General features: G+C 39.1%; 1 protein-coding gene and 1 pseudogene across 2 annotated transcripts in view; both read right to left on the bottom strand.

Annotated features, from left to right (window-relative positions):
* RANBP17 (RAN binding protein 17) overlaps positions 1 to 25706 on the bottom strand; it is a gene marked incomplete at its 5' end in the record, with an annotated part of 254739 nt that extends 229033 nt beyond the window's left edge. Inside the window, 11 exons of the mRNA XM_080942277.1 lie at positions 184 to 330; positions 1888 to 2007; positions 4584 to 4657; positions 7191 to 7356; positions 8861 to 8965; positions 11514 to 11579; positions 13429 to 13595; positions 17515 to 17605; positions 21799 to 21945; positions 23517 to 23602; positions 25619 to 25706. Of these exons, the coding sequence (XP_080798403.1) occupies positions 184 to 330; positions 1888 to 2007; positions 4584 to 4657; positions 7191 to 7356; positions 8861 to 8965; positions 11514 to 11579; positions 13429 to 13595; positions 17515 to 17605; positions 21799 to 21945; positions 23517 to 23602; positions 25619 to 25706 (1257 nt within the window). The remainder of the gene's footprint in view (positions 1 to 183; positions 331 to 1887; positions 2008 to 4583; positions 4658 to 7190; positions 7357 to 8860; positions 8966 to 11513; positions 11580 to 13428; positions 13596 to 17514; positions 17606 to 21798; positions 21946 to 23516; positions 23603 to 25618) is intronic.
* Positions 18113 to 18517, bottom strand: LOC308413222 (SKA complex subunit 2-like; annotated as a pseudogene). The gene has a single exon. The product of its transcript is annotated as an SKA complex subunit 2-like (transcript).
* Positions 25707 to 27687: the final 1981 nt, after the last annotated feature.

Below are 27687 nucleotides of genomic sequence, written 5' to 3'. Positions count from 1 at the left end.
CAGAATCTCATTTTCATTATTTTATGTGTTGCGATGACTATTTTACCTAAAACCTTTGTAAAGAATAATAATTCCCTAAGTACTCAAATATGTATTTAAAAGCAGGATACACCTTCACCAAACCTTTACCAAGAAAACTGTTTTAAAATTAGGGTCTAACCTTGATTATACTTTTGTACTTACCTGAAGGCTAGTAATAGTAAAATTAGCAATCAATCCGATAACTTCTGCATACTCCTTCACCAAAACTAATTCTCCCAGCTGATAGTTTGTCTTTAAGCGAGCCAAAAATCGACAAAATTCATGATAATTACCAGGATCAGACAAACCCTAAATTAAAATACAAAAGGAAACTCTTTAAAAAAAACTGATAAAAATCCCCAAGTATGTTTGTTAAGTCCCTGGTTGTCATAGGCACTTCCTGTGGCAGATGGGTAGATGACAGCATCAGCAACAAGTGCACTCTGCTGAGTTTAGTGTGTGTGTGTGTGTGTGTGTGTGTGTGTGTGTGTGTGTGTGTGTGTGTGTGAATGTGTGCAAATTATACAACTGCACAAGGACAAATCTCAGAAAATGATTCAACATTTACTAAGTATCTACAGGTAATGTAGTCCCAAGTTAATGTCCTGTTTCTAAATGACAAGGCATTCAAATAAGTTACTGCAGTGAAAGAAACAGCATGTAGGTGGCAGGTGACTTTTACAAGAACACTTAAAAGGAACAGACCAAGGAAGACCTTTCTAGAGTGGACTGAACACCAAACATGTTACCTCTATATTTAAACACTTTGCAGAATAACTGGCATACAACCAAATTTTAAATGAATTGGTTTAATACCAATACTTAAAGAATCTAAAGAATCTAACTAATGGGGGCTTAAGAAAAAAATATGTATTATCTAGGAAAATTCCAAAAATAAATCTTAAAATAGGTCTTTTCATACACAGCTGTGATTCTAATATACCAGATTGACTTTTACATTGGCCAAGTAGCTCCCACAATACAGCTCATGATAGTAAGTTACACAAATACCTTTGATCCTAATGAAAAACTCCGTCTATGAGCAAAATGAGTAAACAGGAGACCTGAACTAGCATTGAAAATGTATACAAAGGTATGCATTATGAGAGACTCCACCTAAGAACCACTGGGGTGTAGAGGATGTGGGCAGTGGAGTATTTGGGTTGCACATGATCAAGATACATTACATACACACATGAAATTGTTAGAGTAAACAAAAATATTGTAAAAAATTAAAATGAAAAAAAATTCTTCAATAGCCAGAAAAACAAACAAATGCCTTTGTAGAGTAATAATACAAAGACAACTGAGACACAGAGTCAGTCCTTTAAGCTGCCATTTATGTGTTTACAGTCCATGAAAGTGATACGATTCCTGTTAGACATTCTACACATCTCACGAATGTCTCTGCATGTGTGTCCTCATACCAAAGCGCTGAGCGAATGCAGTCCGTTTCTAAAGCTACCAACCAGGTGTCCACAAGAGGGCAAACGACACTATGTCAGTATCAACAATGAAGTTTGAGTTGTCTCCTACTTCACAAAGCACAGACACTCCTCAATCCTCTCAGCAGCTTAAGGAGCACAAGGGAGGACACAAAGGACAAAGATGAAAGACAGAAGCGACAGCACACAGGACGTCTATTCACACTCACCTAGAACAAAGACAAGCAGACAACTGAGAAGGAACACCAAATCTACACTGAAATACTCTCACTTAAAAAAATAATCATCGTAAATGAGACCCCAGGAAGATAAATACTATATTAAATATTTTCCCAAAACATAATATATTAAAAATTTATTATGTATCACTGAACAGAAATATAATTTCTATATTCTAAATATTAAGTTATTTCATAAATACCTGGGGGTTTTCAAGTATCCGTTTTACTCCTTTAACTAAGTTACCAAGGTACTTGGCACGTTCTGGACTGCTAAACAAGGATCTTCTTGTGGAAGCAAACTGAACTAAGCAGGAAAGTGCCTGGAAAACAACAGAATTTTTTAATTTTAATTTAAAAGTAGCTATGTCCACTGCCACCATCCACAGCCCCTGCCCCACACTAAAACCGCACCTGTAGCTGTTCTTCAGTCGTCTTAAAATCGCTCCTCATCTCTCTACTTGGAGACTGAACTTTTCTATCTGGCTTTCAAAACTTCTACACTTTTGTTTTAATTTTTGATCTGCATTTTACAAAAGAAGGGGCCTCGAGGGCTTGGAGATGGCTCAGTGGGTAATGACACCTACATGAACATCTGAGTGCAAAGCTGGACATACCCACGTGCCTGTGATGTCTGTGTTGCGTTACAGACAGGCAGACAGCCATTCTAGTCTAGTCAAGAGAAGGGAGGGAGCTTCGGGTTCAGAGAGATACTGTCCCAAGAAACTAAGATTAAAAGCTATGGAGAAAGTGTAAGTGTACACACAGAGAGAGAGAGAGAGACACAAGACCAAAGGACATTTTAAGGAGAAAGAAGAAGGGTTTCACTGTGCCATTCTCATGATTGTGGGTTTCTACACAACACCGTGTTCTTACTTGCACCCTACTGTCCTCTGCCTCTTGCTGAGTCGCTTTATTCCTCCTGATTGGGAGACATATATTCTATTAGCTCTCTATGCCAAGTCTGCCAAAACAGGCATTAGACATGAGTATATTCAGAAGGTGCCCAACTGCTTAACATACCCATCTGCCTGTGAACCAATTAACTAGTTGTCAGAAACAAAATAATCTTAAGTTACAGAGTATTGTAAATTATTCACTATGGATCCTGAAAAGAGGAAAAAGAATCCTTAACTGAATCAGGCATATAACAAATGTATCTGGTCATAAAGCACTCATTCTATGCCATTCAGAAGTATCTTACAGGGGCGTTTGGGAAATGCTGCTGGAAGTTAGTAACTCTCTGAAAGTCCCTAAGGAGTATTTCTGACCTAGTTACCTCCTTAAATTTCCAGGCCATTTCATTACCTAGGTTCCTAACTCCAACAGCACTCTGCTCTCATATAAAGGACAAACTGATGTCTGGGTGTTTAATCTGGATTCATATATTTACTTGCCCAGATAAAATTACCACTAGCTGCCAATGTTAAAATATTTATATTAGGAGAATTCATACAAAATGGCTGGGTCTTGTGATAAGGATAAGAATGAGAAATCTTTCTGTTTGGCCCTCACTCCAGTTTCTGACTTCCTTTACCGTTGAAAAACAAAGACAATCCTCCTTAAACAGCTCTAATGCACAGGACTAGGGAACATCCATATATTCAAAGCAAACCGCCAGTACATAATTTGGGGATAAAAAAGCCTGAGCTTTAATCTCAATGCCAATATCTACTCTGCTACCCTGGGAAAAGTCAACTGGACACTTGGGTCTGTTTTCTTTTCAGGTCCGTGTTATCAGCCTTGCAAGGCTACTGTGAGCATGAAACAGATGAGCACCGAATAGCAGGGCACCAGGCTAGTTACCTCAAAGTACATTCTCTTCTGCAGCTTTTAAGTCATGAGTATATTTTTGCTTTATACTAAAACATAATCATATGACTTCATGCTTTTTAAACAACTAAAAGCAACTTCCTGGTTAAAAGACAAAATGATGAGGCACAACCTCAGATAAGCACCTTATGAAACTCAGATTAAAGCCTCAAACTCTAGGTTCAAGAACAGACTTGGGTTAGGGATGCACCTCAATAGTAGGGTACTTGGAATTACAAATCCTTTTAAGTGACATTTAAACAAACACACTTTAAATCTGGAACACTTTTCCAGAGACAATTCTCCAGTTTCTTTCTAGTAGCTTAAATATTAAACTTAACATTTTTTCCAACATCACTAGATCTTAAAGACTCAACAAAGATGATGCTCATAGTCTCAAAGTTCTGTGTAACAATTTTTTTAAAAATTGAGCATGCAAGGGTGATGAGCAGTGATCGAGTGAGTGGTCTCCTTTGTCTGTCTCAGAGATTTCTGATGGAGACTGCCTGCCAGGCCCAAGACATGTAGTGAAGCAGGTAAAGAGGAGCCAGGACGGTCCTAGTGTCTCCCTGGACTTGAGCAAGGTGAGTACTGGTTAGGGAGTGAAATATAGGTAGAGCTTGGTAGGCTGTCCTGGCTTTGGCAGGAACCAAGATCAGTTACTGGTCTGAGCTTAATCACACAGTGGGACTCACTGTTAACAGATTCTGCTAACAGATTCTGTTAACAAATGTGTAAATTGAATAAAACACATTCAGAAGTGAGAGAATTAGAGAACTATAACTCAATTAAATGCATAAGAAGCTGGAAGTAAATATGTATTACCCTTACTTCAGATTAGAAAAGAACCACATGGACAAGGCTGAGCCTGGCACTGAGGAGGATGAGGATGGCAGGCAAGTTTGGAGGCAGCACGGACTATATACAGTAAGACCTTAGCCAAAAGAGAAACCAGAAGCTAGACATACAGCTCAGTTATGACACTAACATCAAAGGTGTGAGGCCATAGGTTCAATTTCCCAGTAGTGCAATTCGGTAACACCCAACTATGGAGGGTCTTTAAGGACTAACGAATCGCTGTACTTACCAACTGAGACAGCAGTGGTGGAAGCGAGTGATACAAATTGAAGAAAAGATCCAATGTTTCCGGCTCCAGGAAAACTGAAAAAAAGATGATTTTTCTAACACCATTAATTTCACTAAAAGATTATCGCACACATAAGGCTGTCAAGACCTTTACATATGGCTACTCACTGCAGCTGTGCTGTCCCTTTATTTCCTTGTTTATTCGTTTATTTAACATTGGCCTTTAGAGACCAAATGTCTCTACGTTTCCCTGGTTGCCCTGGAACTTGCATTATGAACCAGACTGGCTTAGAATTAAGAGATCCTGCCTCTGCCTCCTGAGTGCTGGGATTAAAGGTAGCCACCACCACAGCCCGTTTTCAGCTGGGCTATTTTGAGTCTTATGGTTTTTTTTCTCTGATAAATGAAACAGTATGGACATAAACAACTGTTAGCTAAGATGGCTCTTAGTTCTAAGTAGACAGTTTGTATTTACACTAAAATCTTAAGAATGGGGATAAACAGCATTAGAAGGCTTATAAAAAGCAGCTGTGCCTGTCCCATCCATACATTTACATTTAAAGAACGGTCATCATACAGATTCATTTGATACCAGCTGAACCCTAACCTTAATTAACTGTATTAGATTCTAGTTTTCTAACCTACCCTGCAAGCCTATCTCCAACACTCTCTGATATATCCATCCTTTCTCTTCCCACTACAGTCACAACTTGTGACAATCAATTCTACAGTGTTTCCATTTATAACCATGCAAAGAATGAGAGTGGAGCTGAAGAATATTATCATTACCTTACATTTACAATGGTCTCAGAACATAAGCTAAGCATCGTGACTTGGCTTAGTTATATATCTATGTCACTAATTTTTGCCAAATGTTTTGACAAATTCACACACACAATTGTTAACATTTCCACACAGCCAATATCATCAAACGTCATTTCCATTAGCTACACCTGTCACTCATTAATCAATTTCAACTGGCTGGCCCCCTGTCACACCCTGCCTCCTTTTACATCTGTTTGAAAGGTTCTTTTCACCAACCCACTTCTATTTTCTTGACTTGTATGTTAAATAGTTTGCTGAAAGCAAGTACATGAGAGAGAAATTTGGAAGAACTTCCATGTCTGAAAAAGTATCTTGCTTGTAATAATCCCATTGAGTTTGAAATCCTGCAGAGGTCTGAGGTGGATAATCCTCAGTCCCTGCTGTTACTGAGAAGCCTATTGCCACTCTAGAGTCAAACCCAATGAAAGGGACTTTTTCTTCCCCCTGCACAGTATTCCTGAGACATCATAAATGCAAAGCTAGTGCATATTTCCTTCACCCATGATGCTGAGCACCTGATGCAACTTTCTGTTAGTATTCCACCCTTCACTGCTGAGGACACTGCTGGGTTTTCAATTTCCTTCTATATCTTTTCCCCACTCTTTCTAGAACTTCCAATAGTCAAATCCCAACCTTGTGGCTTCACCTTCTCGTTTTCTCACATGTACTTTCTCTCCAATTAAACATCTCGTTATTTTAATTCTAACGTTGTAAACGTCATTAACGTTCCCTTCCAAGTTATTTACTAAATTGTTAGATTATGTGGCAAACGTTTTATTCTTGTCTCAGGAATGCTTTACCTGTTTCTATCTCTAAGGATATTAAGCACATCCTTTTCATGTTTATTTTTATTCTTCACCTCATATATCCAACTTTTTTAAAAGCTACATTTTCTAAGATTGATAAACTGTAAATTCACATACAATTACAAGAGCTAATCACCACATTGGTGATGTCTTATAAAAACACTGTAACACCACAGTCAGTGAGCCCAACAAAACCCTCCAGCCATACTTAGTCAGGTTCTCTATGCACTCAAGTGTACATACATATTTTTAGTCTGTGCATTTTTATTATACATGTCAGCTTATGACATCATCACCACCACCAAGATGTGGAATGCTAAATCCCTTCTTTATTAGTTTTTTATTCCTAAATTGGAAGTTCTTTAAAAAAAAAAAAAAAAAAAAAAAACCTTTCTGTTGACCCTCTATCAACTATCCTCAAAGCTGGTGCTTTTCTAGCTTAATTTCCAAGGAGCCCAGCTGTAGGAGGGCAAGGTCCGACCACAGAGCCAATGGCAGTCGGTCTGTCTCCCAGTTGCACAGGCGAATATCCAACTTAGAATAAAGCCTCCTGGATGCTCACTCTCCAGCCCCTACTCTGTATCTGCCCTGAAGCACCCTAGTGACATCATCTTTCTGCAATGTGGGGAAAACATCTTGCTTTCTTATGGGTACCCCACCCTGTCACACCGTAAACCCCAACTCTGCTCTGCTCAGACCCTTACTCTGACTCATTCACCTTGGAACTCTGAACTGTCAGACCCTCTCTAACTACCTATGTCTGCAGCTCTAGGGCTCATCTTTTTTCCTAAAATCAAAATACAGCTGTTAGTGTGATGTGAACTGGACAGAGCCTCTCACTCCTGAGTATTAGTAGTTGTTCGGAATTAGAGCACTCAGAATTAATGACCACTACAGAACAGGCCATACGGCCGGATTAATTTTGCACTGTGTACGCAGACCATCTCTCATGTTAACCCTTCCTTCTCTCTTCTTACTTGTTCTCCAGGTTGTTGGAATCTGCACTGTGCAAAGATCGTCCGCAGATTCATCTGCTGAGCTGCCCAGGAAGTCAAAGCTCAGGCAGCTGAGCACCAGCTTTAACAACTGCATCACCAGAGTTTGTTGATTTTGATCCTGAAGATTTAAAGGTTTGGCCAACACCTTCAAAGTTAGAAATAAAACATTATAATAAAACATTATCACTAAAAGAATTGTTAACTTTATAAATTTAAATACTTCTCTAATGAAGTAAAATAAAAATTAGTAAAAATAAAATGATAAAAATCATTGTCCACACATTTCTACAACAGGCTACTTTCAAATTTCACCTTGTAAAATGAGAATAAAAATATACTTAACTACATATTTCAAGCTGCCTTCTAAAGTTGTAAAGGGTAACCTAAGCCAGTAGTAGGAACATACCTTTAATCCCAGCACTCAGGAAGCAGAGATAGGCAGATCTCTTGAGTTCAAGGTTAGCCTGATCTACAGAGTTAAGTTAGTTAAGTAGTTAGCCAGGGCTACATAGAGAAACCCTGTTTCAAAAAACAAACAAACAAACAACAACAACAAAAAGCTGAGGCTTACTTTTCTTCAAGAAAATCTGGGATAACATCTTGTGAAAATGAGATATTCAGCTAGCACAGGCCACAAGCGTCTGGAGTACACTCTTGACCAGCTTTTTTGATTTGGCCAGTTCCCATACAACCTGAGAATTCATCCTGGACATTATGAATTATTTGTAGAGAGGCCTGTACTTCTCCAAGAATAATACAAGGAGAGGTGAGGTAGGGAGATGGGAATATATGTAACAGATGAACCTTAGGCAACAGTGTTTAGTCAGATGAGTTCAAGAACATCAACTCTACTATTTTATCTACCTTTGCAAATGATTGTTTCCCACACTACAAGAATATTCTAAAATAGTCATTTAATTAGGCTCACTAAAGTGACTATTAATGTTAACATACAAGGTAACTATTTTAATCTAAACAACTTAAAATCTGAAATAGCCTGTAATGTAAAGTTTCTTGAGCACTCAAGGTTTAGATTTTGGTGAATTTCACATTTCAGATTTTAACATTTTTTACCTGGTAAAGTTTATACAAATATTCTAAAATTTAAAACACTCCAAAGTCTAAAACACTTCTGCTCCCAAGTATTGATAAAGGACACTTAGCCTGTAACAGAGAACTGAACAGACAGGAAGTGAGGCTTTTAATGAGATGTTTTGGAAAATGCTTTACAACACCAAATAAACAATGATCCTTTTTAATTCAACAGAGCCTTACAATTAAAGTCTTGCATGCAGTAAAAACAAGTAGGAAATTCCTATTTTCCAAAGAAACTATTAAAAGAATTCTGGGAAAATTATGAAAAGCTGCAGTTGTCCATATGTCCATATGGACAGGCAGAAAAAGAAATTAAAACTCAAATTAGTCTGTGCAAGTAAAAATCAACAATAAAAAGGTAGAAACTACTATTACCCTAACACAAACACTGAATTCTCAATGGCATCAGCTTCACACCCAGGGAATAAAGTCTGTAGACTCACCAGATTTAAGAGACCACAAATCTCTTGAAGGAAAAAAATCAGAGAAGAACAATGCACCCGAAATTTATCCAGGCTACTCTAGCTAGGAAGCTGAGTCAGCAGCTGACTTACCTCTTTGAGGAGAGAACAGGCTAACACTAGAATGTCTTTCAGAGAAGTGTCACGGAATGAGGTAGCTACTTTCCTATGCTTTGCTGAAGGTCTGGAATAATCAACCTAAAAAAGGTCAAGAAACATAAGGCAAACGAACTATGTAACATAATGGCACTAGTCATCAGAAAATCATGAACACAGCTTGCAAAAGACTGGGAGGGAGACTTGATGGCAATTCCTCAGGCCAGGGTTAGACCCACCCCAAACCATCATGGTTTCAGTGCCAATATAGGACGCAGAAAATCAAACAACAGAGACTGAGATCATGGGGTCCTGAACTCTGCCCAACAGTGTATAGAAGGTAAATAGCTTCCCTAACTCTCAAATGCTACCTACAGAACACCTACAATGCCACCTGTAAAATACTCTTCAAATTCTAATATATGAATCAGCTAATGAATTAGTTAAAAATAGTTTATATAAAAGTATTTTATATAAAATTATTTAAATGTCAGTGGCTTATATCACTAAAACTTTGAAAACGAAAGTAGAAATATGCTCAAGTATTTGATTATATATACATATCATCTTTGAATATTTTGATAGCTAACAAATTTCTTTGTGAGGGGTGGGGGGAGCCAATGTCTCACCATGTAGCCCTGGCTGTCATGGAACTAGCTGTGTAGACCAGGCTGGCCTTGAACTCACAAATATCTGCCTGCCTCTACCTCTTGTCTCCTGAATGCTGAGATTAAAGGCATGCATCACCATCACCCGGCCAGAAATTAACTTTTTAAGAACAAATTAGTAAAACCAGAGAATTTCAGTTCCTAGACTAAAATAACTGGCTGTATGGCATTTTCTTGACTGATGATTGATGGGTCCATCGTGGGTGATGTTATCCATGGTCCTGTAGTCCTGGACTGTGTAAGAAAGCAGACTGAGGAAGCCATAGGGAGCAAGCCAGTAGCACCCCTCTGTGGCCTCTGCATTAGCCTTTACCTCCAGGTTCCTTCCTGCTGGGGTTCCTACCTCACTGTATTTGCTGATGAACCTTTATGTGGAACTGAGTTAAATCAATCCTTTCTTCCCCGCATTGCTTTTGGCCATGGTTTTTCATCATAGCAACAGTGACCCTGACAAGACAGGCTGTAAAGTAGAGGGAATCCTCCTCTGACTAATCCTCCCAGATGAAGACTAACACAGTGAAAACAAACATGTTGATTCTAAGCAGGCATCAACTCTAAGGACATGCTGGGGCTGAACGGGGAAATGGGACTAAATAGCAAAATGTCACTTTTAAAAGATATAATGGCCGTATCAGGATCATGTAGGAGAAAAAATACCCTTGTAGAAGAAAATGTAAAAGTATTTCCTGGGCCTGTGGGAATGGCATGTGTGTGTGTGGGTGGGGGGGAATCATGATGTCAGCTTATCAAGTGGTCAAGAAATACCTTTGTCCTGACTTCCAAATGTTACTGAAAGTTCCTTGGTATTTCTAAAAGATACTTGATTGCTCTCCAAGATAAACTCTCATTAGAATGCACATTGCTAGTTAATAAGGAACTAAGTGAGCAACTGCTAAGAAACTGAGGAAGCCTAATGCCCTCACTTTCAGGGTTGTTAAGTGAAAAATGAGTCAGTTTTAAAGTTGGCAAGTATGAAAGTTGGATGCCCGTGGTTACTACTCTAGCTTCTCACTTTTATAGGGTAAACTGACATGCTAAAACTATGTCAGACTGAGCTCCAGCATCAAAATCATTCAGATTAGCCAAGGTCCCTGTCATCATATCCCTACCCACAAGCTGGCCAGCCCTGACATGGAGAGAGGAACCGCCATAGCAGACCACCTTCACAGAACTGACTGCCACGGAACTAGGTGTCTTAAAATGTGGAAACTATAAAATTTGTCTTAACTCATCACTGAACAGTAATTGACTTGGTTTTTTTCAATTCTACCGTATTGTGGCTACACTGTGACAACACAGGGAGCTGGCAATCGGACAGCAGCTCTCCTTATGTGCACCACACACACACACACACACACACACACACACACACACACGCACCAGTCAGGACGCCAGTCTCTCCACCCAAACTCCAGCCCAGCGTCTGCTTTTCTCCTACTGAAACCTATGCTGACAGCAAAAAGGGACATGACAGGGAACATGTCCTCAGATGCTGAGAAAAAGGAGCCCTGTTGGGAGAGGTGTAGTTTCTGAAAATGCTCCTGTGCAGGGTGAAAAAGTCAAGCCAGAAAGTGACAGCGTGCCAAGCCATCTTGTTTCTGGATGGGTCCTGCCATTCACCCATGGTTAAGAATCAATCTTCTAAACTGTTTGCCCTTTATTTATAAACACATAAGAGTTTATTTTCCTTTTCTATACAATTCATTTTTATGGGTAATTTATTATTATATCTACAAATATAAAAAGACAATTCTCCAAGTATCCAGGGAACAAGCACTGTGTCCCATTTCCCATTACTGTCATTCTGTGTCCCCTGCCCCCATGGTTGTGATTTTTAATGAAAGTATTCTAACTTAATTTTCCAACTAGTAAAACAAGTATTTAAATACTTAACCAATATGCCACAAAACAACTATACATCTTGCCACAAAGAAACAATATTACCTAAACCAATCCGATGTCCTAGATCATGGGAAGCTTACCAGGTTCATTTCCTGTGTCAGTTCGGAAAGGATGACCACGCCTATGATACAGTGCTCCACTGTGCCCTTCGGAAAATAACCAAGTGGAGACAGAGTGAGCTCTTCAGTATAAACCAAGTGATACTTTTAAAAATTAATGTCAAAGCATCACGGTTGCCTAGTAATAGTCCCTAAAAGTATGTAGGAAAAGGTATTAGTCCTATAACTAGAAGAAACTTGAACTCATTTTTTAAGGGTAAATTCTGACGCATGGAGTTAAGGAGAAAATGTATACCTGCCTTCCTTAGAAATACACATCACTCTATACAATGTTTTCCATAATTTACAACCCATAATAAACTAAGCTTCAAAATAACAATTTATACTTTTTCTACAATCTTAAGAATGGGGAAAAATGGTTTTTGTTCTAGAAATTTGCTTGCGGCCTACTGTGATAGCTGCATTCAATAATTAATAAGTGGCTTGGAAACTAATTTAAATCTCTTGATCTAATATCAGAAAAGATCACTTAGGCTCTTTTAATATCACTGAACAGTGCACGTGTATGGAGTCGTTAGGTGCCTTAATGAAGACATCTAGAGTACCCAGTGTAGTAAGGTAAATATATGGCTATCAATATGGTATGGTTTTCATGATGTTTCTAATTAGCTTACAATTTAATTGTAAAACCTCCTTCAATTCATATCTCATGTGCACATTACTAACAAATTACCCTATTACAAAATCATACTGGAAAGCATGGAATTAAGAACTGCAGCATCAAATTGCAATGCAGTAGTCAAAAGTGTGCCCAGATGTGCTCTGTACATCTCATCTCACAGTTGGTCATCCCTGCTAACTTGCACAAAAGCTAAGCAACATGATTACTAGGTATAATTAAGTTCATGTTATCTCAGAACCACCAATGATCAACTCTGGGAGCATCAGACAATACATCTTAATTCCTTATGGTCCTCTTAATTCCTATGCACTGAATCATTGTTACCCTGTGTGCATTCATTCAATAAAGTTGCACAGTGTGGCTCTTTAACCAACTGACAGTCTGAAGACTTTCCTTCCTTCCTTCCTTCCTTCCTTCCTTCCTATTTCTTTCTTTTCATTTTAAACATCTGGAATTACAGGGGCTTGTGCTACTGTGTCTAGCTTTTACATGGGTTCTGAGGATTCACAATGATCAGACTTGGCGCAGCAAGCACTTTTACCCATTAAATCCTCTCTCCAGACTAAGAACTCTTAAATTTGACACCAAGTTAACCACCTTGCAATTAGAAATTACACAGATAAAAAATATCTATCACTAAATACCCAAATTATTTACAAAGGAAGCAAGAGGTAAAAGGAACCAGGTACAGCTGCCTGGTCCCTCTAGTGTCTCAAAGCTAGAATCCCAACATGGAACAGGAAATGGAGACAATCCCTGCCAGTTTCTGTTTTCTCTTCTGCAGTCTAAATACCTAAACTGGTGTAAATCAGGTATGACTTATATCATGTATTAATTATGTTTATATTATATGCTATGCTCTCGTGATTCACTTAAGAACATAGGATAAAAAGCTATCGAAAGACTTGCTGGAGTCCTAGTTTTGCCTCCCTGAATCACTGTAACCTGGGGTAAGCTACTCAACAGAAATCACAGTTTTTTCGTTTCTAGAATGAAACACACTTCCTAGGGCTGTTTTGAAAATTGGGTAATTATGAAAATCATAAATATTGCATGTGTATGTACAGTACACATGTCATAAATAAAAGCACATTTTAAATTTAGAAGCAATAGTTATTTTCATTCTTCTGGTATAGTATTTTTATTAACTGACCATAAATAACAAAGGACCCAAAGGTCCAATATTAAATAAGTAAGAATGTCACTACACCACGCTCTTACACTCTAAGACGGTACTATCCCGGGCCTTCTTACCTGGAGGAATTTCTTCACATCAGCAATGATTTCTCTGAAAACAAACTCGTCTTTCTGAACTTCAAACCACCCCAACTTAGTGAGTTTAGCAATGACTTGAACAAGAGCTTGGATGACAAAGGGAGCCAGCTTGGGCTGGGATGCCACGTAATTCAGAATGTAGTTTCCTATAAAAAAAATATTGGTGACCACTCCAGCTTCTGAGAATACTTGAGACCCTGTCACACACACACACAAAGTTGAGCAGCATTTGTGTTCTTTGGGAAAAGTGATGAGCCGGGTGGTGGTGGCGCACACCTTTAATCTCAGCACTCAGGAGGCAGAGGCAGGTGGATCTCTGACTTAAGGCCAACCTGGTCAACAAAGAGAGTTCAGGACAGCCAGAGCTACACAGAGAAACACTGTTTTGAAAAACAAAACAAAGCAAAGCAGAACAAGGATGAAATATGGGGAGAAAAGAAAGTAGAAGTGTAAAAGAAAATTTCACCTATGAAATAATGTTTTCTTTCATATCTTTTTAGTTGGAGAAAAGAACTCTTGTTTCTATCAGCTGATTAGAATCTTTGTCATGACAGGAAATGTCTAATGGGCATGTATGATAATAGACATGTGAGTTAAAATGAAAAAAAGTGTAGCATGGCCCGAGCAGTCACCTCATATTTTCAGATCAACCCCAGGCCTCCATCTGAGATGGCTCGAGGTAGTGACCTCATTCTCCACATGAGCACCACTGCCCAGTTCTGTGCTCACCACACTTAATTTCTACCACTGCTGGTGTGGTTAACGGTGTCTGCCATTGAGTGTCACTGCTGAAGTCTTCATGAGCTGGTCATTGAAGAGCCGTCTGTGTTGGGTGACCATACATCGTGATCAGTTCCACCCAGTGTTGTGTGTCAGAAGGTCTTCCTCTCATGCCAACTTACCCCTGCCTCAGTGTGTGTGACAGGGTCTCAAGTATTCTGTTTTGAAGTCCAGGATGACCCTGAATTTCTGATGATCCTCCCTCTACCTCCCAAGTCCTGGGATTCTAGCCTTTTCCCACATGCCCAGTTTGTAAAAGTTGGGGTTAAATGTATGTAAGCTAGACAGACACTCTACCAACTGAACTACATTCCAGACCTGCTCAGAGCTTGTGCTGAAGTAAAACCTTAATAAACCATCATTAATTGAAATTTCACTTACTGCATCTAACCAAAAGCATCACAGTGTAACAACACAGTGTAGAATATCACTGCTCACCCTTACAGATAACAAAGAGCTACAGTGCACCATCATGTCCAGGATCACCAGAGTGTATTTATTACCTCACATCACCAACACAAAACTAAAATTCATATTTCATAGACTCAAAGTATTATAAAAATTCCAAAGTCAAATCACTGTATATTAACACCCATGCTCCTTACTCTAAAAAGGTGTTACTATTTTAAAAATATAAGTCAAATAAATAATCTGAATGCTTGTAACTCTTAAGAAAACGTGTTCAGTAATTGCTAAGTACAATGGACAATTTTCCTTGTCAACTTGACTGACTTGGAATCACCTCAGCCTGGTGAAGCACACCCGTGGATTTGTCTGATTCCAGGGAGGATCAGCCAAGGGAAAGAACTACCATGGATATGAGCAGCAGCAGCCCATGGACCTGAGACCTTAACAGAATAAAAGAGGTGGGAGGAGAAAACCAGACCAGTGTTGGCTTTACTCTTCCACCCATTTCCCATCCACAAAGTAAAGATGTAGAACTCTCTGCTCCTTCTCCAGCACCATGCCTGTCTGCACACCGCCATACTTCCTGCTATGATGGGTAATCAACTGAACCTCTGAACCTATAAGCCAGCCCTAATTAAATGTTTGCCTTTATAAGAGTTGCCTTGGTCACAGTGTCTCTTCACAGCAACGGAAACCCTAACTAAGACAACAGTTATCTTCCACCAGACCCAGATAAATTCACTGGCAAATACTACCAAACATTTAGGAAACATCTACCGAGAAAAACAAGTAGAAAGAAACCTATTTAACTTAGTCTAAAGTTTAGTTTAGCCTGAAGTTATCTTCTTTTATTACCTATTCTACTGCATATGCAGAAATGAATCCCAGGCAAGCACTCAACCTCTAACTACAACCCCTGCTCCCCAAATTATCTTAATATACAAACTGAAAACACTACAAGAACCAATTGTCTCTCTTGAAAAGAGTTGTAAAAATTCTCAACATTTCAGGAAGTTGAGCTCAACAATGTATTAAGAATTAAGGAGCAGGACAAAGCAGGCTTCATCTTAGATGTACAGGGATGGCTCAACATAGAAAATCATCAACAGCCTACAAAGTGAAAACCACAGGACAATATCAATAGAGCATTTAACAAATGCAGTGTCCATTTATGGTTAAAAAAAAAAACTTGATAAAGAATAAAGAGGAACTTTCTCCACTTGAACTAGAATACTATTGGAAAACAGCAACTGCAAATGATACTACATTTAAAATTTTTTAATTTAAAGTTTCCCAGGTTCAGAAACAAAGCAAGAAGTGCTCTCAGCTCTACTCAGATTTCATTTAGCTCATGTGCTCCTTCCTCCTATCCCCAAGCAGGGCCTTCCTTGCTGTGTAGCATTAACTCAGTTTAGCCAAGGTTGGTCTCAAATATGGGAGCCTCTGAGCTCAGTGTCTCATGTACAAGGCACCACACACACCTGCTTCTGTCTAGAGCAATTCTACTCACGATCTTATCAAAATTTGGAAGCAACCAAAACATTCTTCACTTAGGTACAATCAAACAATAAAGAATATTATTCATAACTAAAAAGAAATGAGGTCATTCAGTTCAGTCATGAAAAGACATGGCTTATAAATAAATAAGGAAATCTGCAAAAGCTACATACCTACAATTCTCGCTGTATGCTACTCTGGAAACAGTGGAAGGCATTCAAAGATTGGGGTAAGGTAAAGGGAAGAACCAGAAGAACATGGGTTTTTAGGGTAGTGAGCTACTTACACACTACTGTAACAGCAGACACACATTGTCCAAATCTATAAAGCATATATACTGAGCAGAGAGCAGAGGGAGCTAACCATAAGGGGGGTAGGGAGTATAAGGTAACTCTATACTTTTGTTCAGTTTTGCTGAGAGTCCAAAAGCGCTCTAATATATATATATATGATATGTCCTAAGTCATCACTTAGGTTTACACTGTTTAAACCAGTTTTTTAATATTAAAAATGCAAATGCATCTCTTTTGCTATCTGAAGCATAGAACTTTCTGCAGATTGAAGGCTGGCAGGAACTATCAGAAAACGAAGCGCACTACATCCCAGGATGGTTTTGACTGCTGAATTTTGATCTTAAAGATTTATAACAATCAGATTTTTCACTTTTCTAATACAAAAATATAAATTACATTAATTTTGAGTCTGAACAACAGAAATGAGACAGTAATCTGTTTCTATTACAAACAAAAGGTAATCTCCTAACTGCATTATTAGGTTTGTCTATATAAAATGCAAGGTTACACATACATAAAAATGTAAAGTGTAATAAAATGTAATTCTCAAAACACATATATGGCTACTCTACAGTATCAATGCTCTGTCAGTAGGAACCAGTTGTAGAGTTTAAATGTGTCCAAACTGATTACGGTCTAACAACCTGAGCAACATTGCAGAGCTGGTTTCTTTCTGCGCATTCAGTTGTCTATTGATTAAGAGCATCGGACTCTACACAGATTTAGCAGAATTTAAAGCACTCTACTATTTCCAGGTTGTGTGAGCCAATCACAGCCAATCATACCTGATTTACTCATTATAAAGTGAGAATAATTAATTTATTTGGAGAATAAAATATAATAGTGAAAATCAAATACCACATACACAAAATATAATTTATCATTAAATTAGCAAAATTTTATAATTATGCATTGTCTTATCTCATCATCATCATCACTACATGAATAAGACTTAACTACCCATTTAAAAATAGTAATAATAAAAGTAAATTACAAGTACAATTACAAGCCCAAAAAAAGCTCAGCAAATTTAAAAGAAAATGTTTACTTTTAAAATATAACTTGTTTTAAAAAACTAATCACTTACGGATGTCTATTCTCTGTTCAACGGGTAAAGGATTGATTCGGGTAACAAGCTTTGAAAGACACGTTGCTGCAAGGAGCTGAGCATAGGATGTCTGTAAAGAACAGTAATTTTTATTATCATCACAAAAATAGAACAGTCAAACTATTAACTAAATTTTTTTAAGCAAAAACAATTCTTCCATTTCTCCAAAGTAGAAGATTTATGAGGCGTAAAGTAGATGTACCTGAAATGCACAAATGCACACAATCGCTCGAGGTCAGAGTTGAGGGAGGGTACATACCATCTCAACAGCGGCTAGAAGTTCAACTAAACAGTCCTAACATGGCCTCGCAGTTCTGCACAATCTGCTCTCTCCTGCTGTCTCCAAATACACCTGGCTCGATGCTTCTTAACGCATGTCCACAGGCTTCAGAAGGTGTGCCCACAAGAGTTTGTTTGGTTTTTATTTTTATCAGTATTTACATTTCTTTATTCCTATCACATCCTTTTGGTTTTCAGTCTTATGATATCTGCCCTTCCTACAATTTCCTCTCATATGAAATGCATCATGATCCTGCCAGTCAAGGAGAACTTCAGTCTTCCTCATCAGCCCCAACCCCTAGACATCTTGCTGAATCTCTAAGTTCCTTTTTAAAATTCCATTTTCTAAGTCTGGCATGTGAAACTTTGATTGCGCTGCCACAGCTTTCTCCTCCTCAGTCAGTAGTTAGCTCCAGGCTGGTTTGCTTGTGTAGTTCTTGTATCATGGTCGTCTTGTTCAAAATAACACAAATGCAGCTCTTGGTCTCTTTTTACCCAACAGAAACTGCCTTCAAGTGTGTACATATGTTTGACACTGAGACTTTATTGCTGATAACTCCTTTAAAATTGCAACTGCATTTTTCTCTCCTGCTGAACGTGGGTGATTAGTCTTGATCTCATATTCCAGCCTATACTGAAGGTAATCCAAACGAGAATCAGCTTTCTGGAACATCAGTTCCAGCTCATCAACCTCCACCCCCATACTGAAGAGTTGACATTCCTCCCACAAGAGTTTCTCAATGCCTTTTCCACCATGATTTCTGTGCGCTTTCAGATTTATGTCTGACAGGATACTGTGGCCATCCATTTACATTTCTATCTAAAGATTTGTATTTTTAACACAGAAACACATGTGTTTATGCATGTGTGTGCTCACGAGCTTATGTACACCACACATGTGCAGTTTTCTCAGAGACCAGAGGACTGGAGCCACAGACACCTGCTGCTTTTCCGCTGGCCGTCTCTCCAGCTTCACCTCCAATTTTCTCCAACTCTATAAATACATGTCCATCTTTCATAATTCAGTTCATATACTCAATTCCATTCCTACAAATTTCTTGACAAAATGTTTTTTCCTCTAGACTACAAGTTGGAAAAAAATCTATGAAACAATTTCTATTTTTGCATAGCTTGTGAACTAAATAGTTTTCATAATTGTAAACAGTTGAAAACAATTTAAAAACAGCATTTTGTTAACATGCAAAAAGTAGATACAATGTGAACTTCAGAGTGATGTTTCTAAAACAGGAAGCCTTGCCCAGGGTTTAACCTGTGGTCCATGGCTGACTTCATATGTAATGGCAGACCCTAGCAGCTAAAACCAACTCTGTGTATGCTGAAATCCAGCTGCTGCTTGTGTGCCACAAACTGCATATCTAGAGAGTCATGGAAACTGAGCCACCATGACACATACCTTCCATTAAACCAACGGATATCCCCATACCAAAGATAAAAGTGGATTTTAAGTATCTAATTTTGAAGGCACATTGTTACATTAGATGGCAAATCAATACTTTCTCAGTTGCCTTTTAGGGCAGTAACCTTGTCCTAAAAGAATATTTGGTGAAAATTTCAAACTAAGCAGTCATAACAATATTCCCAACTCAAAGAAAGTCAAGTCATTTTGAACTTTGAAACCAACTATGTCAGAACAGCACTTTAAAAAAATGAGGTTTAAAAAGAGTGAGACTACAAATCAAAGTGAAGTTTACAACTGGTTCGTGAGTTAAGTGAGGGAAGCTACTTTCTAATGAGCTAACAAGTGATCCAGCTTCACCAGCCTTTCAGAGACAAGGACACTGACACAGCATCAGAAGCCACTTTAAAGGCCAGGAAAGGAAACTGCGGAGGTTAGTGTTAGCTCTCAGTGAATGGGTTGATGCTACTAACCCTTGTTCCTGCGGTTCCTGTTACAGATCCTGCCATCCACTCACTCTAGAAGTAATTAAAAAACTGCTACCTTTTATGAAGACTCCGTGGAACTATAGGCCAGAATGTTTTTAAATGAGCCGAGGAAACACTAATTTAATATAAATCTTAGGTAGAATCTACTAAACACTCGTGGTGACAGTGTATGAAGCAGAAAAGGGTTTAGCTGGTCAAATTCACAAAGCTTATAAAAACTAATGATAATGACAATGATAATGATGATAATAATAATAATGATAATGATGATAATAATAATAATTGTGGAGCCAGTATCATTCACATCATTATTACATTATTAGTAGTATTTACTCTGCAGTGAGTATCCGAATCTCTCCTAAGTCAGTGAGCCAGGGGATCATTTACTTCTATGATTACTCTATAGAGTTCAGCCAGAGGGGACAATGAAAACCCTGATTCCCCACCACCAACAAAACAGACTAGTGGCTAAGCAGAGATAAACTCTTTCTTTTTTTAAGTTCAGTGATGAGAATAAAATTTTATGGATAAAATAAAGGCATAGTTTCCTACTAAATGGCTGTAGAAATGACCTTATACATTAAGCTTGTTCTCTCGGAGTCCAGCCTCATGCTTAATCTGAAGGGCACAGCACTGTTCAGGGATGTCGGGACGTGTGGTACACATCATCCCAGCAACACTTAACACCTTGTGCCACAAACACTGAGAAAAGTTAACATCAGTAGTGACGTCTTCATTTAGTGATGTCTCCATTCCCAGTAATGTTCTGACCTCCGATGACACTCCTAGTAGCCCATAGCCACAAATCCAAATAGAAAGAAAATCTCCGTATCCGAAAATCAATTTTGCTGTTCAACTGAGGACCTTATACCTAACTTTTAATTAAAGAGTATCATTAATTTGCAATAATGATAGGCAAAACAGCAAACATCATCAGAATTTAGTAAGAAGCACAAAAATGTCATCTGAGTGAAGGCGCGGAAATGCAGGACAGACGCTAAAGTGCACTGGCCACACTATCTGACAGTACCTAAGGTTGTGAAGACATTTCCAACAATGTAAAATTTTAGCCAACATGACAGTGTACACCTTTAATACCAGCACTTTCCAGGCAAAAGCAGGTAGATTACTATAAATTCAAGGCCAGCCTGTCCTACATACAGTTCCAAGTCAGCCAAGGTTACACAGTGAGGTCCTGTCTAAAGAAAGAATTTCATTACAAATCTGCATGAATATATGAACTATGAACAGCTGCAATCAAGTCTAATAACAGAAAATACAACCTTAAACCTTAATTAACCCCCAAAAGAACTGTTCTAGTTTTTATCAGCCAACTAGTATGACATAAAAAAGTATATTCAGTGATTATATTTTCACCAGCAAAACTTTATGAATATTTGTTTTCTCTATTTTATAGAAATACTTATGAAATATGAATTTTGGATGACAAAGTTAAAATACTACATGGCTCTTCATGAAAAGTTTGTCACCTTTCCAGTAAAACACAGTCTCTCTGTAGTATTCTCCTTCTCATTTCACACCTCTTACATTTGCCTCTGACTCCACAGTGAACTACCATAATCATGCACATCCATGTCCAGGTCAGTAGAACGGTATTGTTCTTTCAGTAGTTGGGGGCTGCTGAGTGGACAGCCCGGAGTATCTAGAATGAAGGTACGAAGAAGCAGGTAGCACTCTTCTGAATAATCCTGATATAGATGGTCTTTTTTTCTATTCTTTTTTTATCTCTGAAATGTATCTATTAGGGCTAGGGATGTAACTTGGCAGTACAGAGCTTCTCTAGCATGTAAGAGGCCCTGTTCATTCCCCAGAACTGCTAAAATAAACATAAAATGTGACATAAATTCAGGCCAAGAAGAACCAAAAAACAATTTCACCACATGCCTGTGTCTACCTTAGGACTGTTTCCTGTTTGCTTCCCCAGTGTTCCAGTTCTTCATGCTCAACCCTTTGACAGAAAATAACAAGCTGCGGCAAAAGCTTTGAGTATGGAAGCTAAACCAGTGCTATTCTCATCAACACTGGCCTGCCACAGTCGGCCACTCATCACATACTTACTGTTCCTTGCTCTAATAAAAGTTGACACTTGCTGAGACATTCTGGGCTGTCAATCAGTTCCAAGAGTGCTTTCTCAGCCGCTATCCTTTCAGTGAGATCGGTCCCTACGTAGAGATGAGTACACAGCACTTCCAACTCGGCCAAACTCTTCAGAGAAAAGAAAAAGACATTTGACTTAAATGAAAAAGTAATAATTGAACACAGAAAACAAGAAATACAGAAATAATGCTTATTATATACATCCACTCAGTACATAGTTACTGAGCGGTAATGACTCACTTAAATACTGTGGCAAAAGAAGCACATTTCCGACTTCCCAAATTACTTATAGAATGAGTTATACAATGTAACTATGCATAAAGAGGAAGAGTCTCTCCTTTACAAAGTTAACAGAGTTATGTCCGAAAGAAGTTACATATATGCTAAAATGTTCAAAGCCCAAGAGTGGCTCAAACCTAGAGAGTAAGCCACATGAAGAATAGACTGGAAGGTAGTGTAGGCAGAGACACAGCGCTCACAGGGGCTTCAGATAAAATGAATGTACTCTTTCAAGGCATTAAACAGTGACCAGTAAATAGCTGGGAGATAATGGGCAGACATGGAGTGGAGAGAAAGACCACACAGAAGGCAAACGCTCCACTTACTTTCTTTTGTTGTTCCTAACCCTACCACCTATAACAAAGGATCTAATGAGAACTATATGTGTGCTAATCTGGGCCTCCTGAGCTCAGAGTGCTTCAGGTGAGCCATGTCATGACTTTTGATCTTACAGTATTTCTGACAATACTCTAACTAATTACAGTACAGGGTTCTCTCTCTCTCTCTCTCTCTCTCTCTCTCTCTCTCTCTCTCTCTCTCTCTCTCTCTCTCTCTCATAAGCACAAAGACTAACTGGTTCTATCTATAAATAGAACACATGGAAACACTGAACTACAAAGTGAGCTCAGCCACTCTCTTGGCTTAGAGAATCTTGTTAAAGCCATTTATTAAAACAAATTCTTCCACTTGGAACTTGAATTATATACTTGACAAAAATATTGACCGGGATTTCAAAACAAGGTAGCCAAATGAACACAATGGGATATTCTAAAAGAAATGTCAATCTTGTTTGGTTCTGGCCTGGATTTCTATTTGCAGCTTATAGCTGCACTGAGCTTCCCACCCATCAAGTCAACAAGCGGCAGTGGGACAGAAGCGCCTGGCTCCATCGGGGCTCCATGTCAGCTCCTGCACTTTCCCCACTTGCCTCCCATGCCACAGTCCAGTAGCCACGGTTAGGAATCTGCTAAAGAGCCCAAAGTCTCAAACTGACTCATTAAAATAAAGGACCTCGCCAGGCATGCTGGTGCGTGGGAGGAGGCTGGAGCGCTGCTGACCCATGCTCACTACTGCAGTCAGAGTTAAATGAGGTATGCGCCCAGCAACTTTACACTACTACTGTAATAACGCTGTAAGTAAATACCTATATCCTCTAAGATAGGGCCAGAGTCCACGAATACAATTCTAAAAAAGAATGTGATCATCTTTAGAAATAGGGTCTTTATAAATCCTTAGTTAGAAGGATTTAGATAAAATCATTCTAGATTTGGTGTGGGCCCTAAAGCCAACTCTAAACCCACTTACTAGCACCCTTACAGCAGAGGAAGGGCGTGGGCAGCACACTCCTATAATCCAGCACTCAGGAGGCTGAGGCAGGAAGACAGAATTCAAGGCCATACGAAATTTCTAACAAAATTAGCAAACGTCTTCTCTGACAGGCTAGAGGCAGCGGACCCTCTCCTGTACTGTGGAACTTTCTCCAAAACTGCATGGGAACATAAGGATGGGTCATAAATTAGAACTCCCTGCTATCAATCCACCAATACAGAAGAGGACACGAGTACCTGCCTCTGACTCTTAAATTCCACTAGGAAATTAGGGTATAAAATACAGACCCCAAAAGACCAAATGTTCTTGAAGATGTTCACATCCCTAAAATAGCATCTGCACCCCTCAACAAACTCCTTGCAAAGGTAAGGCTTGGGAGCATGGAAGTTTGCCATACTTGTGATGGTCACTGTTATGGTTTGCATATGCTTGGCCCAGGGAGTGGCACTAGTAGAAGGTGTTGGAGAAAGTGTGTCACTCTGGGAGTGGGCACTCCTCATAGCTGCCTGAGGATGCTTAGTCTGTTCCTGGCTTCCTTTGGATGAAGATGTAGAACTCTCAGCTCCTCCTGCACCATGCCTGCCTGGATGCTGCCATGCTTTTGTCTTGAGGATAATGAACTGAACCCCTGAACCTGTAAGCCATTCTCAATTAAATGTTGTTATTTATAAGACTTGCCTTGGTCATGGTGTCTGTTCACAGCAATAAAACCCTAACTAAGACAGTCACTATCACCAGTCTCTCCAAAAACCAGACTCGTTTTCTGGAAATAGAAAGAGGGTGAGAGGGTTTCAGACTCAGAAAGATACAGCACAGAAGGCCATAAGAAGACAGGCAGAGACTGGGAGGCCATATCTAAAACCAAGAGGTGCTAAAGCTGCCAAAAACTATGAGAAGCTAGGCCAAAGGCCTTCAGGTGAAAGCAAGCCATCTTGCCCTCTGTCTCAGCCTTCAGAACTGAGAACAAATTAGAGTTTTAAGCCACCCCAGTTGTGGCAATGTGTTACAAAGGACCTAGAAAACTAATATTTAAAAATATAAATCTTATGTGATTAAATACCTTGTTGCATTTTTACTATATGGAACACTTTCCAAAGATTCAACCTTGGAACAGCTCAACTCTAGTTTCTAAAATTAGCCCAAATCTCAGCCAATTATTTCATAGTCAAAACTTCCAGAATTTTTAAAAATGTATTTAGTATATATAAGTACACTGTAGCTGTCATCAGACACACCAGAAGAGGGCATCTGATCTCACTGCAGATGGCTGCGAGCCACCACGTGGTTGCTGAGATTTGATCTCAGGACCTCTGGAAGAATAGGTAGTGCTCTTAACCACTGAGCCATCTCTCCAATCCCGGAAAATTTTCCTTTTTTAAAAAAATTGGATATGTTATGTATTTACATTTTAAATAAAAATATATAAATGTTAATGTCAGTCAAGTCAATGGTGTCTAATTATCTAAGTAAGAATATTACAAAAGATTGTGAAAATGTCTAGATATTATTTCCTTTGCTATATTGATTTAATAAACTTCAAGATGGGGGGGAGTATATAGTTAATTAGTATTCAGTCAACATTGCTAATCACCCCTTTTCTCCAAAGACGTTTCAAATTATTTTAAAAATATTTGAGATATACTTTGTATGCATTGAGTGTTTTACCATTTATTTTTCTGCATATGGGTGTTGACTTGCATGTATATCTATGCACCACATGTGTGCAATGCCTCCAGAAGGCTTGGATCCCCTGGACCTGAAGATGCAGACACTTGTTAGCCATCATGGAGGTGCTAGGAATCAAGCCCAGGTCCTCTGGCACAACACTCAGTGATCTTAACCACAGAGCCATCTCTCCAGTCCCAATGTTTAAGGTTATTAACAAATGGTAAGTGGTACAAAATTTAAAAGGGGGAGTTTAAACTTTGAAAAAAGATTTGAAGAGAGCAACAAACTTTGTTACTATAATAATCTAAAAAAAAGAAAGAAAGAAATCAAGCCGCTCGCTCACCCCTGTCCATGCCAAGCAGCCTGGGCTCCCTGGGAAGACCCCAGAGGCCTGCCCACAGCAGGAGTCATGACAGTGAGCAGAATGGTTTGTGCACTATCAAGACAGGCAGACCTGGAAACTCGAGGGTGGACAGCAATAGCCTGATGTGAGCAGCCTGCCTACCACCCGAGGGCGTGGTCAAGTCCCAGCCCTTGCTGCCACTGAGGGCCATGTCTGGGTCTGTGGCCATGCAGCAGCAGGGGCTTACCATGCTGATATCCAAGGGCTATGCAGAACTAGCCCTGCCCCTCACTTCTTCAGCACTCTGGAGAGCTGGCCCTGCCTCTCACCCACTAGAGCACTTGGAAACGGGCCCTGCACTTTCTACCTGGGCAGCACCATAGAGCTGAGCCTGGTGCCATGGGTCACTGGCTCCTTGGCTGTGTGGAAGGGACAGCAAAGAAGTGTGGAGGGGAAGCAGAGGCAGACAGCGCACAGGAAAACGTATGCAGGGAACCTATTTTAGTGACAGTTTCACAGATGTGCACATCCGCCCAACCCACTCTGCTGCAGGTTAGACTCATGTACTGTATTATGTACCAGTTATGTTCAAAACAAAAGCTTTTGTTCCCCCAACTCCAAATCCCCCAAACTTTTAACAATCTTTAAAAACAGATAAATTACCTCCCTACATCTTTCCTGCGTTCTAGAATCAAGCTTCCTGACAGCCAGTGGTGTACAGTGCCTTCATTTTGAGGTTCCTTAATTGCTACAAATTGTTCCTTCTTCCGCTGGTTGATCATCAATGAAGGCTTTTTCCTGGGCCTCTTAGAACTAACTCTTCCTTCAACAATAAATCGAGTATTATGTTGGCGCAAAGGAGTTGCAGATTTGGATTGTGAATGTTAATAACCATAACAATTTTATTAATCAAAATAGAAACCATTACAAACAGTGTACTTTTACCAATGAGAAGTAACTTTATTTACTCTTTTAGGGTAAAGTCCAATGCTTTGGAATTAAGTTCTTAGAAAGCATTTTCCGAATCCTGTTCGTTATAAAAGCGATTTCTCACATAAAACACTGTCAAGGTTTTAAAGAAGTGGTAGTCACTGGCGGGAGGTCAGATGATCACGGTAAACATGGTGGATGAGACAACAGTCCAAAGCTCTACGGATTCACCTACTGACACTGTGGTTGTGCAGCATGAAGTCCTTTCGGAACTCTGACCAGCGCTGCAGGCGCTGCAGCTTTTGGTGCATATAATGGACTGGGTGAGCACAGCCCTCAGACACAGTGGTTTGGTTAGGATTCACCCAACAGTGACCATGGCCTTCTCATGGTGCAAGTTTGGCTCTGGAAAGTGCTCTAGAACTTCTCCTTAGATCAACTACTAAGCTAGTCATCAGTAATTGTCATCTTCTGTCACATGGCACAATCTGATCAAGAAATGAATTCACTAAAGTTTTTAAAAAATTTAAAAAAATAAAATGGCTTTTCATTGCAAAGAGTAAAAGAGAGACAAATTCAATGTTTTCTAAAAAAAGCATTTTCATCTGCTCATGAGGATCCATTTACCGAGCTTTTGTACCTTTCCAATTTCCTTCAAAAGTCAAATGACCATGAATGGTCCACAGTGGGTTCTCTGCAACTTCTCCTGCAGTTGTAAGAGGGTCACTGTCAAGAACTGTTTTCCATGTGTTACTATTAACTTCTGATGACCTGTCACAATTCTCAACTTTAGGGCTCTCAGTCCCTTTGCAAACTTTATTTAACCACTGCTGCACTTTACGTTAGAGATTCCTGCGCCAACATCAGCACAGACCCATTTTATACTCAAACAAGAAAACCATGGCTTAGCAGGTGGCTGGAACCAACATAAAGAGAAAAGTAAAACCTACTCCATAATGTTGTAAGTTTAACCTCCACAAATGCACCACAGCACACACACAGGATAAAACAAGACAGTTCTTAAAAATCTCTCAAAGTTGCTTGTCTTCATCATTTTCATAATATAAAACTAAAATAAAAAGTATGTAATACCACTAGCAAAAAACATACAGTGAGAAATGCATATTAAAATGATTTATAGCATAACTACATGCTAAGAATATCAAATGACACATTTCCACAATGCAAAACTAAAGAACTTTTGCACAAACTGTCTTAGTTTGGGTTTTATTGCTGTGAAGAGACACACTACGACCAAGCCAACTCTTATAAGGACAGTATTTAATTGGGGCTGGCTCACA

The sequence above is a fragment of the Micromys minutus genome (assembly GCF_963924665.1).
Source record: "Micromys minutus genome assembly, chromosome: 31".
Classification (NCBI taxonomy): domain Eukaryota; kingdom Metazoa; phylum Chordata; class Mammalia; order Rodentia; family Muridae; genus Micromys; species Micromys minutus.
Note: the sequence above shows the minus strand (reverse complement) of the source record. Positions and strands in the feature narration are given on the sequence as shown.